Source organism: Panicum virgatum, chromosome 5N, assembly GCF_016808335.1.
Source record: "Panicum virgatum strain AP13 chromosome 5N, P.virgatum_v5, whole genome shotgun sequence".
NCBI classification, from domain to species: domain Eukaryota; kingdom Viridiplantae; phylum Streptophyta; class Magnoliopsida; order Poales; family Poaceae; genus Panicum; species Panicum virgatum.
Genome location: NC_053149.1, coordinates 66,267,118 through 66,281,719, shown reverse-complemented (window position 1 = coordinate 66,281,719; position 14,602 = coordinate 66,267,118). Strand labels below are relative to the sequence as shown.

The window sequence follows — 14,602 nt, the reverse complement described above, 5'->3', positions numbered from 1 at the left end:
TGCTTGAACGTCCAGTGTAACGACCCGGCCCGAGATAACGGCTAAGATCTACTTTACACGTTGAGTAGACTACACCTGGTAATTAACTCTCTTGCGCTTTCGTCCTCGCTTCGCGCAAAAGAATCGATCCGGAGTTACTAACTTCTCGCGACCGGCTATTTAACTTGGTCTGCCTTTGTTCCGTTTCCGTTTCGGTATGGGACTAAATTGGGAAGTACCGTGCCGCTGTTACAGTAATCGCGACGCTACAGTAGCTTTTGCTAAGTATCGCACATTCAGTCTGGCCCAAACGGCCCACGGGCTGTGACATTCAGGTTCAGCGACGATTGCTTGTGTGGTGTACGTTTTCAGGGTATCCTGATCGATCCCCATGTCTGCTGCATTTTCCTCTCCCCTTTTTCAGTCATGGATATTCATTGGATAAGGAATAGACGTCGACCCCCTGCGTGCATGAATGCTTGTCTCCGCGTGAACAGAGATAATCCCAGGAGGAATACCATCATTCCAAGTAGTCTTGCTGTTATCATCGAACAATCCAAATGTTCAGTTGGCAGGCATCTTCCTAGTGTATACACTCTGCGTTGTATTGTCATTACCTGCAAAGCTCTCATGATACTTCAGTACCTGACACCATATCTACAGTGTTACTGCCTTACTGTTAGTGCTGGTACTATCAACCTCACAGACACAGTTAATGCTGTTTAATCCCCACTTGGAACCTGAAATTCTCAGGATTTTGCATCCGAATTTCTGGTGTTCTGCCTTGCCACTCTGCGATTCAGAGTTTCAGACTGTTCATGACCTCTGCACCTAATGCAGAGACAAACTCTTCAGGGCAACCAAATCTGAATAGACGACTTGACCTGCGATTTCAAATGCCTTCTGTCGGTACCCAGGACTGGGGTACCCCCTCTTACTATGTCTGGGCAGGAGCCTTGTGGTTGTCCTTAACTACGTCCAAACAGCTGGATCCCCGCGGTCCGGAGCCCTGTTCACCCAACAACGGTCCCGGACCCGTCCCCCAGCTGGGAAGGGTCTGGGAGCACCACGTGTTTGGGAAAAGCAGGCGCTCAGCCCGAACAGCCGGGAGCTCCGGACCTTCCGTGGAGGTCCGGACCCCCGCGGAGTCCCGGACCCCCTGTATAGTAACCGGACCCCTCACTAAGGGAAGGAATTGACACCCCGCCCCGGGAGGTCCGGAGTTGCCACGTGTCTGCAAGCACATACACGTATATAAGGCCACTTGATCTCCATACTAAAGGTTCACCTTCCACTACATTCATTGCGGTAGGTGGACGTCCGCATTGATATAGCAGAAGCCGAGGCAAGTCTTTGACCAGGAGACACTATTGATCGCGTATTACCAAGACGTGTAGAGGAGCCGCTGGCGCCGCCCACGCCGCGCCTGTCAGTCTGCCATGACAGATGGACACGACGGCTCGGCTTCACCCATTAAGGCACCTGCACGGTAGCCTCGACAGACTACGCCGCAAGCTACATTGCTCCAACGGGCGCCTCGCCGATGGGACAAATAAAGACTCCCCTCGGTCAGAGAGTCTACAGGACGAGGAAGCGTATCCGAGAAGAGATCCCCAACCACTGTAGCACCATTAGTATTTTTTCAGTATAGTATACATCCTTGTTGGGCCCACCTGTCGGTGTCCAACGCCTGTGTACGCGTCCTCCTTTGCTCTATAAAAGTGAGACGCCCGTTAGAGAAGGACTCAGGCTCAGAAGAAGCCCGGCTGGGCAGAGGATAGACTCATTCATACCTAGTGCAATACACCGCACAGTGGACGTAGGGTATTACGCTTCGGCGGCCCGAACCACTCTAAATCCGTGTATTCTTGCGTTCTTGCCCCCAATATGGCTGGGCAGAAAACCCGATACCCGATACCCGAACCCGAAAAACCCGAGCCCGAACCCGAAAAGTCCGAACCCGAAAAACCCGAACCCTAATTCGGGTTCCAACCCACGGTACCGAAATTAATACGGGTAGTTCGGGTATTGGGCCACGGTACCCGAAATACCCGAACAACCCGAAATGATTTGTTTTTTCATCTATGATTTGATTTGTGTGCTTCAAAACTATGTTTATTAATTGTGATATGTGAAGTGTGAACTGTCACGGTTTGGACGTGTGAAGTGTTAGTTAATTTCGTTTGAACTGTCAGTTTGGACGTGTGAACTGGATGTATGGTTGGGTGTATTTGATTTGATTTTATACTGCATATGTGGAGTTCCAGAATTTCGGGTAATTCGGGTAAAACCCGAACCCGAATTTTCGGGTACCCGAATTTTCGGGTTCTTCTTTTTCCCAACTGATTTCGGGTATCATTTTTGGAAACCCGAAATTCCTAAAACCCGAACTACCCGACCCGAAAATTTCGGGTAACCCGAATGCCCGGCCCTGGCCCCCAAGCTAGATCGGCCGAATAGCTTAGCACTTCCCCGAGTACTCTCCCTCGGAGAATAGACGGGTGTGTTCCGCCATCCGGCTATGGGTACCCCAATAAGACCAGACACCTTCTTTTGAATGCAGAGAGATTCGATGCGATCCTCCCGCATGTGTCATGAATGATGACACTCACCTAATCCATACGGCAAAAAGATTTCTTTTCCCTTCCCTGATTTATCTTAAGATAGGCTCGAGCCGTACTGGGGATGGATTCAGACGAACCCAATTTCAAGTACGCAAACATATGGACCCCCATCTTGACCGGTGGAAAGGCATGGCCCAACAACCGATCCCCATCCATGACCATCCTCTTCTTCTGTTCTTCACACGCCCATGTTCTTTTTCATTTTGCCCGGCAAATTTAGCTCCCCGCCCGAATATTCCTAGGCGCTCATAAAGCGGTTCCTGACCATTTGGATAATTGGATTTGCCCCCCTTGAAGTTTAGTTGGAGAAGTTGAATGATCACAGGCTGCAACTTTTACAAGGGACTGGTGTTTCTTCGTAGCCGTAGCTAAAGTTGCGAGCAGAAGTTTCTTCCTCTCCGGCACCCGGATTTCTGGCAAATTCGTAGTCTGTGGTAGCGAGAAAAGGGAGGAGAATCTAGCGAGCGATCATCATCCTCAGCGGCCAATAGGTTAGATTCCCAGGGATGGAGGGTGCCTCGGCCCTGTCACGGGCTCTCCCCTCGCGTCGTGCAGAGGGTTGCGGTTGGCCTCCTGGGCATGGACCAACACCAACCGATCGGAAAAGCTCGGAAAGCTCAGAGCCGGGCCGCCCGGCCGTCCGGAGTTCATCAATGATGAGGCAGGCGCTCGTGCGAAGGAGAGGACGATGGCAGATTGGCAGGCAGGCCCCTTTGTCCTTGCCAAAGCCCTGCACGCCGCCCGGGCCCGGCCGTCCGTTCTCCTCTTGCTTGCTTGCTCGTAGCTTTGCATGATTTGGTGTGGTTGGCATCTACATCTAGATTCTATAGTGGCACTAGAGCGGTTGTGCAGCAGCAGTGCCCTGGAGCCTTGCTGATTGTCTGATTGGTGAGATTATTAGATGGGTTGGTTAGTGAGCAGGTACTTTCACCGGGACTTTTTGGGAGAAGAGGAAACAAAGGAACAGTGGTCTCTGTCCTGGTGAGGGTCAGAAGTGACATTAGGCATCACAGAATCAGTCACCGTACTGTAACAGGCCGCCAGGCCGAACTAATTAGTGATTTGAGCTTGATGATCAGTTGAACGCACGATGAAATTCTGACAGCAATGCTCGATTTATTGGTCGTGGTTGATCGGCCGTAGAAGGCAAAAATACTCTTTATGCTCTCAGGTTGTCAGGCATGTGTTTATTCCGATCCTTGCTGTTCCTGGAGGATCGATCGGGTGGCCGGCGACATGTCTCTAGGATAATGGGTTGATCGGCGAAGATTCCTGATCGATCATCAGGCGCACCTCTCGCGTATGCAAGGCCATGTGGCCTTCATGTGGGGGCTCCTTGGACGTTTCCTTTTTTTTTTTTGAACTTAACCTTGGACGTTTCCTAGCTACTGGCTACTGCATGCGTCCCCTGTTGTCACTTGCAGGTGGCCCCGTCCCCGGCATGTTGACCTTGACCCTAGCCCGGCCAAGGCGAGGCGGCTTCGTTAGTGACCCTGTTGTTACTGAAGAAGAAGAATAAAAGGCGAGGCCAGGCTGCATGTCGGCAGGACATCCCTCCCTCGGTTGTCTTAACACGAGTTTAACGGCGTCCGCAATGGTTAGCTATTTAGCTAATTAGATGTAACGTGACAACAAAAAAAATAGAAGAGAGTAATCACTAGCGATGAGCAAATAGCTAATCTATTTCATGTAGCCCAAAAATATGTGAGAAGAACGTATGAATCCAATAGAATAAAATATTTTTTTCTCTCACTTTCACATCAGCAGACTAAATAGTTAGTACTAACTATTACCATTACCGACGCCCTAACCAGCATGCATCTGTGCTGCTGCTGCCACCTTTGACGAGGGTCTTGTTTAGTTGTGTTGTGTAACATTTTTGAAAGAGCGTCTTCCTACATTTGAAGTACTAAACATAGACTAATCACAAAATAAATTACAGAGCTCGTCTATAAATCGCGAGACGAATCTAATGAGCCTAAGTAATCCTTCATTAGAGGTGTTGGAAAACTGTGCAACTGTGCAATTAGCGTCTAATTACGGTCTAATTAGGTTCATTAGATTCGTCTCGCGATTTACAGTCAAACTGTGCAATACATTTTTTTATTTCATCTAGATTTAATTCTCCATGCAGGTGTTGGAAAAAAATTTGGAATTTTGAACTTTGTAACTAAGGCTCTGTTTAGTTGAAACACAAAATTTTTTTGCAAAAGAATTTTGCTAATTTGAAATACTAAATGAAGTCTATTTATAAATTTTTTTGCACAGATGGGTTGTAAATCGCGAGACGAATCTAATAATGCTAATTAATCCATAATTAGCGGTTGGTTACTGTAGCATCAATGTTACAAATCATGAATTGAGTAGGCTCACTAGATTCGTATCGCGATTTACAGCCCATTTATACAAAAAGTTCTATAAATAAACTTCATTTAGTACTCCATACATATATCATAATATTTGATATGACTAGGGCCTAAACAAGGAGGAGCTTAGAATATCCATGGCACGAAGACAAGAGGAAGAGCTGAGCAGGCTACCGAACCCGAGATGCGAGCAGCGGGCCGCGGCACGCCACGTTACGGCCGCGGAGCATTCCGTGGCAGGGGCCATGTGACCTCGGCCCTCCTCGCTCGTCGCTCCTCGCCACGAGACCACCAGCACGCCGCTGTCACTGTGCTGCTGCAGGACCCCGGGCCGGCCTCCATGATTGGACTCGTCCTCTGCATCCAAGGGGAAAGACAGAAGAAGGAGAACACTGTGCCTGCACGCGCGCGGTGCACGGCGCGAGGCCACCGCTGCAGCCCGCCCGACGCCGCGACGGCGAGTCGTCGGCGGCGACTGACGAGCGGCGGCTGGCGGCTTCGTGGATCCACCGGCGTCGCCGCCCGCCCCCAAAACGGACAAGCGCGCGAGACAAGATCATGGGAGCTCGGAGCTCCCGGCCGGATGCAGGAACGGGGGTAACATGGGCGACAGGGCCTCGTGCCGGAGATCCCATCCATCCATCCGCGCGAGCTGCATGTGGCGTGCTCGGCGATTGCCAATGGCAGCGTGCTCGCGGCTGCCTTGGCCTTGCCTTTCCCCGTTGCTTTCTTCCTGCATTGCTTGCTCCCGAGATCCAGACCCGGGCCCGTGTGCTTTTTCTTATCTCCCCCTTGCCGTCACGGTCGATCAGCGTGCATGAAAAAGCTACTCGAACTCACGCTGCTCATGTGTGTGTGACATAAATCCAATAACTTTTGATGGATCCAACCACGACGACAAAAAAAAAAGGCTCGAGGTTTAGTACTTGGCGTGATGCCGTTGATGACTTGTTTAGCACGAGCAAGGAAGCCGATCGGGTGGAAAAAGTGGTGATTCACTGCTGTGTTGTGCACGAAAAGGCTTCGCCGCCTTGTGCTACCTCCTGATGAAGCGCACTCGAAATTGTAATCCATCTGGGAGAGCCTTCAAGGTTAACCTAGCCATGTCTGGCAGATCTTGATTAGAAGCTCAGAGTGATGTATTACCCTCATGATACAACCTTATCTTGGACGTTAAATCTGACGACGGCCAACGAAACCATCCATGAGCTTCCATTTGGAGAAGTTAGGTAAAAATTGGATGCTTGGGGTTTGATTTGACCCACCACACCCCTGCCTCGTTGCATGCTTGCGCTGCATTAGGCCTAGAAGATGATGATGTACCATTTTACCCTTGATTGAACCCTCCCGTGCCCTTGCAGAAATGAGAACTATTCAACTCAAAGTAGAGAGCCTGTGTAGTACAGTCACATTAACCAAATGCTAGTGGTAGCCTTTAGCAACCGGTCTATTTCACTAGCCATCATTCTCATTCATGTACCAGTCATATTAGAGGGCTTTGGAAATCTAATCTCAATGATTAATTGTCTTACTCAAATTTTGTTTTTCTTCTTTTTTTTTTGAACTTAAAGGCAGGAGCACTGCCACTGCCAGATCATATTATCTTTTTTTTTTTCAAATCACATGTATAGTCTATAGTTAGCATAGAATGATTAACGTAGAAGAAGCCACTCCTACTCCAGTGAAAGGACGCGGCCCCACCAGCGCCGCGCCCAGCGTTACTAGCACGCTCTCCACTCTCTCCTCGCAAGTGAAAGGCAGCAGCAGCCTCGTCCCTCCCTTCCCGTGAGTACGCGACGAATCGCGGTGGTAATTACTCGACCGCGGCGGCCATTAGCGGGCGCTAATCACGCCCGGAATTTAAGAGCCCCCCGCTTCGGCCTCGCACCCGCCTCTCCCTGCGCTGCTGCCCTGCTGGCTGCTGCGTCCTTCCCCTCCCCCATCCAGCTGCGTGGCCGCACTGCACCGCACCGCAGCGGCGGCGGCAGAACTGAACAGCGGCCGAGGGAGCGCGCGGGCTTCCCGTGGCCTTTTGTCTGGTCCGGAGCCGGGGGCGGCGGCGGCGGCAGCTCGCGAAGCCCATGCGGCGGTCTCGGTGTCAGGTAACGGAGAATTTGGCTTGGTGGTCTCTCCCGTTTCGAGTTCTAGGGTGCGTGTGGGTGGTGGAGCGGCGTGGTGGATCCTATGCGGCGGTCTCGGCTACTGGTTTTGCGATGACGAATTGGTGTGTTGGTTAGCGGAGTGGCGGATCTATAGGAGGAGCTTCTTCACTTCATCCTCGACGTCTAGCTTCTCCTTTCAAGCAAAAATGCTAGCAAATTTGGAAGGAGGAGCTCCATGCTTCCAGCAACTGTACGAGGGGCTCGAGCCCCGTCCACCCCGGTGCTAGATCCGCCCCACGGGGTGTGGAATTCTGCAATGCGGAGCAGTTTTGGGGTTTTGACGGATTTTGGTCCTCAGCAATGAGCAATTCTCGGTCTCTTTCCGAGTAGCTTGCGTTGATTGGAGGTGCTCCATTTGGAAGTTTGAGATCCAGTTCAAATTTGAACCCCACATCGTCCGAACGCTTCCATAAGTTTTGCATCAGTTACGCGTAATTTTCTCCTCCTTTTCTTCGCCGTAGGTGTTTGATCTTCTCTTGTTTTGACGCTGCAAAGTGTTAATTTTTACTAGTTCGCCTGACTGTCGATGTCGCGGAGAAGAAGCTGAATTATGCACTGTCGATTTTGGGCCTTCGATTCAGCTTTTGTCTGACAGAATTTCTTTCCGAGCCCTGCTGCGCTTCAAAAGCGCCCTCTTTCCTCAGTTTATTTATTTATGAGTAAACTGCACCATCGGTCTTTAAACTTTCTCCGCTGTGTGATCCCGATCCACAAACTTTCAAAATATGTCATTACTATCCCTAAACTCAGTTCGGGTCTCTAATTCCTCCATAACGGGTCCAGCTAGCCTTATCTTTATGCAAATAACCCCCTGCTCGTTTGTTCCTTGATAGAAAGCACCATCAAGCATCAATAATCAATCTGTTCCTGAGAGATCGATCACTTCACTCGCCGCCACCATCGCTTCGTCTCCTGACCGCGACTCCTCCGCGCGTGAGATCGATCGCTTCGCTCGCTGCCGCCATCACTTCGTCTCCCGCCCAGCGACTCCTCTGCGCGTGAGAAACAAGCGTGCCTGGCCAGAAGCGATCGCGTCTGGCGCATCTGGTGAGAAGTGAGTGCGAGAAGGGAGCGCGTCCGGCGGGTGACCAAGGCTGTGCAGTGCAGGTCGGTGGTGAGCAAGCAACAAGCTTTTGGCTTTCTTTGTTCGTGTGCAGGCAGCTCGGCGTGTCCCACAGGCGGAAGCAACAAGCTGTTTGTTTTCCCTGGAACAGATCGATGGCGTGTCCCACTAGCGGCAGCAGCAAGGTGCTTGTTTCCCCTGGAACAGATCGATGGCGTGTCCCATCGGCGGCAGCAGCAAGCTGCTTGTTTTCCCTAGAACAGATCCATGGCATGTCCCACCGGCGGCAGCAGCAAGCGATGGCTGCGGCGAGCGGGTATCGATCTCTCGGAACAGATCGATTCTTGATGCTTGATGGTGCTTTTTATTAAAAAACAAAAGACCAGGGAGTTATTTGCATAAAGGTTAGGCCAGCTGGACCTAATATGAGGGAATTAGAGACCCGAATTGAGTTTAGTGATAGTAATAACATACTTTGAAAATTCGTGGACCGGAATAACACAGCAGGAAAAGTTTAAGGACCGGTGGTGCACTTTACTTTTTATTTATTTATTTATTATTTATTGTTCTGCAACCTCTCGGGGGCCTCTCTTTCCTTGCCTTTCCCTTTCTTTTCTGTGGTGAGTTTAAAATTCTCACTTTGATGGTGTTTTTTAACGGATCTGACGGCTCTCATGATTACCGTCAGTTTCGCCTTTCTTTCGTTTTTCGGCTTCTCTTTCCTACTATTATTTTCTTCCCTTCCCTTTTCTGCTTCGTTCACTCGTTCAGTGTCACTGATGCAGCGAAGCTTGGTAGAACACGTCTTGCTTGAATTTCGTGCACAGTTGCGTAGACCAGGAGCTACCGAGTTTCCTCTTTTTTCCTCACTCCAAAGCAATCTCTACTTGCGTTTATGGTTTGTGCTGGTAGAGCCGAAAATTGCTGAATTCTGCAGAAACAGTTCTGTGCCAAATCTTGTATGTTTGGAGAACCTCAGTTTCAAGAATAGGCAATAAACATACACTTTTGTTGCTCTAGCTGATTATTAGGATTACAGGAGCTTTTTTTTTTCTTTTTCTGTTTATTTCAGTTTAGTCAGTGCTTTGTTTTACTTGGCCGTACATGTTTTTATCCTTTGGATTGCAACCGCTTTGAGTTGTTGGCATGTTAACTAAGGGTGTGTTTAGTTGGTGAAAAAGTTTGGGTTTTGACACTGTAGCACATTTCGGTGTTACTTGACAAATAATGTCCAATTATAGACTAATTAGGCTTCAAAGATTCATCTCATGGTAATCAGTTAAACTGTGTAATTAGTTATTTTGTTCAACTGCATTTAATGTTTCATGCATGTGTCCGAAGATTCGATGTGACAGGTATTGTGTGAATTTGTTTGGAAACTAAACGGGGCCTAATAGCGGCATGAATGAATGATATGGGTTGTTGAGAAGAAGACCATGTTCCTAGCTGTATCTGGTTTTGTGCTTAGGGATTCAACTGCAGCTTGGAAGGTTGGAATTTTGTGTCTGAAAACTTGAAACGAAAGGAAAGGATAGGTGCTGAAATAGAGGAATTGACATGATGAATATATCATGCTATTAGCTTCCAGTATTCTTCAAAGTCTTCTAGAATTATGTTCTCCCTAACCTCCTTCTCAACCGTGGTGTTGAGCAAATATTGTAGACTTATTGATGTGTTCCTTAATTTTAAACTGCAATCTTTTACTTGTGGGCAAGGATGCACCGAACAGTGCTTCCTTTTCAGCTGTTAGCATTTTTGGATCAAATTTTAGGTATGCTGTTATTTCCGGATTTTTAAGTATTCTTGGTTCTTGCAAACAATTTCAGGGTTTGCCAGCAAACTTCACCCAACTATGATGAATTAGTCACACCATAAGTGATGGCGACAGAAGTCAATCAAACTTACTTTGCATGGTCACAAGGAGAGTCAACTGAACGGGATGGTCCTGAAGTAAGTTTTCTGATGCATTTTAGGTGACGGGCTTTTGTTCAATTTATTTATACTATGTGCAATTAGCTTATTCAGAAAAAGAAAATTCGGAAATTTTTGTTCTTGGCAACTATAGCTGGTGGTTAGTAGTCTCACCTTCCTTTTCTCTGCATTTGTTTTTTTCTCTCCAGGGAGTATCGGTATCCCAGACACTTGATCATGGCTCCATTTCCTTCGGAAGATTTGAGCTGGAGTCACTATCGTGGGAGAAGTGGTCTGTATTTACTAATGACAGACGCAATGAAGAATTTGGAAAGTTCAATGGTTTAGTCGCTCAGAAGAAGGCTTATTTTGAAGAGTATTACAAGAAGATCAGGGAACTAAAGGCTTCACAACAGCAAAACCAGCAAACTGAACTTACACTGGAGTACAGTGGTGATGGTAGTGACTCTAGCCAGACAGCAGAAGATGAGCGGGGTGCTGATCTTGAAACTCCCACTGGATCAGGAGCACCTGTGGATGATTATGCAGAAGAAGCTCATCATGAAACTATGTTGGAGCATGGACTGCAATACTACGATGACCAAGGAAACAAAAACTTCAATACAGATGTTTCCTCGTCTAATCTTTCTTTGTCGACTGGAATTCTGCAGCAAACCGACCATGATGTTAGAGGAACTGTCCATGGTGATATTTCTGCCAGCAAAATGGACATGGGGCAACAGAATGCGATTTCTGGTCATGATGATACTAGAACAGCATATGAAGCTGTGAGGACTCCTAGAAGAATTATTGAGAAAGATTCCAGGCTCAGACACACACCAAAGATAATACCAAAATCCATCAAAAACCTTTCAAAAAGTGCTGTGGATTACACATTTGCTAGTGAGGTAATAGCACAGATTTGGTTCTGTATTTGTTTATCTTATAGATACCTTAGTTGCTATCTATTACCATGACATTACATACTAGCAACATAAATGCATTGTATTTTGACTTGGCGTACAGTCTCTCAACTTTTCTGTTTCTCTACTCACTGAATTGTATTAAGCTAACCGAGTGCATTTTTGTTTTTGTATGCCCATCAACATGAATTCTTTGGTAAATTCATAACACATTGTACATGAATCATTTCAGAGGACTGGTTCAGTGAAGCCCAGTACAAGTATGGACCAGAAGACTAAGCCGGTGCAAAGGCCAAACGCAGCAGCACCCCAGAAGATTGCTCGCACTCCAGAAAGGAGCAAGCTTACAGGTCTCAGAAGACCTTCCTCAGCAGGTGCACAACGGCCTTCTACTGGAGAGCGGCGCCCCATTGCGAAAACGAATTCAAAGACTCTTGCTGATGCTTCCACCCCGCGACGACCTTCCACTGCTGAGAGACGCCCAGTCACCCGAGATCATGCACAGAAGCAAGCCAATGTCACAACACCACGCCGACCTTCTACTTCTGAAAGACGTCTCATCAAAAGAGAAAGTGCAGCAAAGCATGCTGATACTTCCTCTGTAAGTCGGCCCTCTACAGGAGACCGACGTGCTATTACTAGAGATATTGTTCTGAAAACAGATGTGAAGACGCCTAGCAAAGCAAGACAAACTGTGGCTCATCCAAAGAGTGAAGCAACTACAGCGGTACGTTCTTAATCCCTTTCTTATCATGGCATTTTTGTTCAGCTAGATTATCATGACGGTAACTGAAGCACCTTCTGTAGCAATTTTAGTTGATGACATCTTTTCTTTGAGGAAATCACTAGTTCATAACATCTTCATTTACATTAATGCTTACTTACATGTTCGATTAACGGGGTAAAGTTCTATTGTAGGGAATCTTAACATTTTACTTGTTCATGCAGGACAATCCCAAAAAGGCTGTCACTCCAAGTGCTGCTAGAAGTAGCAAGCTGGAAACCAAAAGGTTATCCCTACAAACATTTTGGCAGATTCTTGAAAACGTTGGTTTTGTGTAGGGGTGTCAATTAGTGACCCTCAGGTGCACCTCCAATCATCTTTAGTTCAAAATTTTGTACTACTTCTCCAAAATCAGATCTCATATTGGAAAATTACCACAAAACTTTGAACTAAAGAGGATTAGAGGTGCACCTAAGGGTTACCAATTTGCACCCCTAGTTTTGTGTGTTGGATTCTGATTGCATTGTTACTTTCCCTGCTTAAATGTGCAGCAATGACGACAGACTGAAGGGGCTTTCAGCATTGGATAACCAGTCTACTAGGTCTAAAAGAATGGACTCGCAAGTGTCTGGCAAACAAAAATCAAGGTTCTAATTCTGAATTAATGTTGGAAAATCTGATGCTTCTAAAATACGATCGTAAAAAAGTAATTTGCCGTATTTCCTGACAACAACTTCTGGTTTTGTAGCTCTGTTAACCTTCCTCCAAGGAAAATTTTCAGTTCCAGTGTTGGAGAACCGGCAGTAAAAAACATTTCTAGGACAAAAAAGAAAGAGGTAATTTTCTCACGACTTTATGTACATTTCTTGCATCTTATTTTATGCGAGTCGTGACGAAACTGGATGTTTCAACGAAATGTTTACCCTAAGACCAGTTGCAACTTTGTGTAATTAGTGTCAGATAATACAGTGCACTATGTTCAAATGCTTTCCATCTAATCAAAATAAAAACATCAATCTAGATGCTAATTTCTGTCATCTGCTGATAAATCCCACCAGTGCAACTGTGAACTTGCAGTACAGTGGCTGACTAGATGCTAATTTCTGTCATCAATCTAGATGCTAATTCAGTAAGTCGACCTGAAACTCTAGCCAACAGTAGTCTAGAGTTTCAGGACTTACTGAATTCCAAGAATTCTTTATCATATTGTAAACTATCACACACCACCAAGTCTTTTGCAAATCGTCACTCTGGAACTGGAAACAGTTATACCTGAAATGAGGTTGTGAATGTAATGTAAGTCTTGCATTCACAGTTAAACTAGACTTTCTAAAAATTGTTGCCAACCTTTTTGTAGGGCATTCAGGCGACAGTGCAATCTCGAGTATCCACTTCAAAGAGGACAGCCACTTTGCAGACTGGGAACTTAAAGACGAGGGCTCCAAATGTATGACTTTGTACATACAGCAGTATTCTTATTATGACTTTCACCAAGAATTCTAAGATATTCATTTGTTTCTGAGGACGTTTTCTTATCAGATTTGACCTTTTGCCATGCCCTTTTCTGCAGCCACCAGCACCACCACCTCCACCACGTCGGCCATCACGAATGACGAGCAAACCAACCGCCAGTACCTCATCGATTGGCGCAAGAAAGCCAAAGTATGTTACCCATCATGAACATCAGAAAGCCATCTTATTACGCCTCACTGAAATCTCCTCAAATACGCGCTTTTCCAGTCTCACGCTCTTACCAATGTCATCTCTCACCCATCCAATGCAGGGCTTCAGCACCACAATGGCACTGATGCAGTGGAGACCAGAAAGCATCCATCCATCTGATCTAGTGGTCTGCAGAACACGGTGGATCTGAGCAGCGTCATTTTCAGCCTTCCTTTTGTACGGTGTATCTGTAAATCTGAGTACCTCCGTTGGCCCTTTCTCTCTCTCCTTTGCAAAGCAGCTCCAAGTGTAGCCTAGTGTACGTAGTCGCGCGTATCATATCCACCGGTGCCTAGCTTAATCGTCCAAGGAACTTAGAAGAGTGTAAATATCTGGAAATAAGTTTGCAGTTTTAGCTAAAGTAAGTTCAGCCCAAATTTGTGAACATCCATGCACTCTGTCATTAGCAATGGAAGTCCTCCCTTCCCAGCTTATGTGGCAACTTTGGTGGATCTCTATTTGCGTTGCCGGGGTTACTTTGCTTGTCCGAGGATGGAGATCTGAAATGAAAGGAGGCACGGTCTGTTGAAATTCCTTGTGATCTCTAGTCCTTGTGAAGAGCCGACACTGCACGATCGACCGCGGCAGGCGACAGACTGACACCGGCCAGTGGGATGTCAGGGGGCTCGGCGAGGATTCCGGGGCGGGGGAGGAGTGGCGAGCGCTTTTCCGGTCAGGAAAGATGCGATGCGAGGCGATCTCCGGCACGCCGCGTGCAGGCGGTACGAGGTTGGGGTCGCCGCCACGCCCAGGACCGCACGGCCGGCAGCGGCAGCTCCGCACCCTGCGACGACGACGCCCCTCGCCGCGTCGACCGCGCGCCAAAGTGACATGAAAGCCAGCCGTACCCATGATTCATCGTGGCTGGCAAGGCTGTGAAAGATGAGAGGAAAGGATGGGCCGTGCATGCACCGCCGGCACGGTGCTTGGCTCGCTTGCGTTGCTTGCCTGTCCGCCGGCCGATGCCCACCCCACACGGCAACACCTCCCCCACCTCCGTCCATCCTCCTGCCGTCCCGACGGCGGTGCGGGCGGGTGCATTGCGTTTGACCTCGCGCCTGGCCGCCTGGGATGAGTGCCCCCATCAACGTGCGAACAGCAGGGGCAGGGCGCACATGAACGTACCAG

At 47.8% G+C, this 14,602-nt stretch overlaps 1 protein-coding gene across 3 annotated transcripts; it reads left to right on the top strand.

The window, feature by feature from the left end:
• Positions 1-6,688: 6,688 nt before the first annotated feature.
• LOC120672656 (protein WVD2-like 7) lies at positions 6,689-13,916 on the top strand. Of its 3 annotated transcripts, none has more exons than XM_039953180.1 (10): positions 6,689-7,071; positions 10,021-10,144; positions 10,315-11,013; positions 11,261-11,755; positions 11,977-12,038; positions 12,304-12,399; positions 12,501-12,588; positions 13,110-13,199; positions 13,323-13,414; positions 13,536-13,916. In XM_039953180.1, exons 2-10 carry the CDS (start codon positions 10,073-10,075, stop codon positions 13,558-13,560), a joined length of 1,719 nt encoding a protein of 572 aa, XP_039809114.1. In that variant the 5' UTR covers positions 6,689-7,071; positions 10,021-10,072; the 3' UTR covers positions 13,561-13,916. The 3 variants fall into 3 exon arrangements, with proteins under 3 accessions (XP_039809114.1, XP_039809116.1, XP_039809115.1); XM_039953182.1 differs by lacking the exon at positions 6,689-7,071 and adding an exon at positions 8,000-8,238; XM_039953181.1 differs by lacking the exon at positions 6,689-7,071 and adding an exon at positions 8,289-8,510.
• Positions 13,917-14,602: the final 686 nt, after the last annotated feature.

What these genes read in the sequence shown, in the direction of transcription:
- LOC120672656 (XM_039953180.1), top strand. Translation starts at nt 10,073, where the DNA reads ATGGCGACAGAAGTCAATCAAACTTACTTTGCATGGTCACAAGGAGAG. An exon ending in ATTACACATTTGCTAGTGAG is followed by an intron (nt 11,014 to 11,260) that starts GTAATAGCACAG and finishes GAATCATTTCAG; the next exon opens with AGGACTGGTTCAGTGAAGCC. An exon ending in ATTGGCGCAAGAAAGCCAAA is followed by an intron (nt 13,415 to 13,535) that starts GTATGTTACCCA and finishes CATCCAATGCAG; the next exon opens with GGCTTCAGCACCACAATGGC.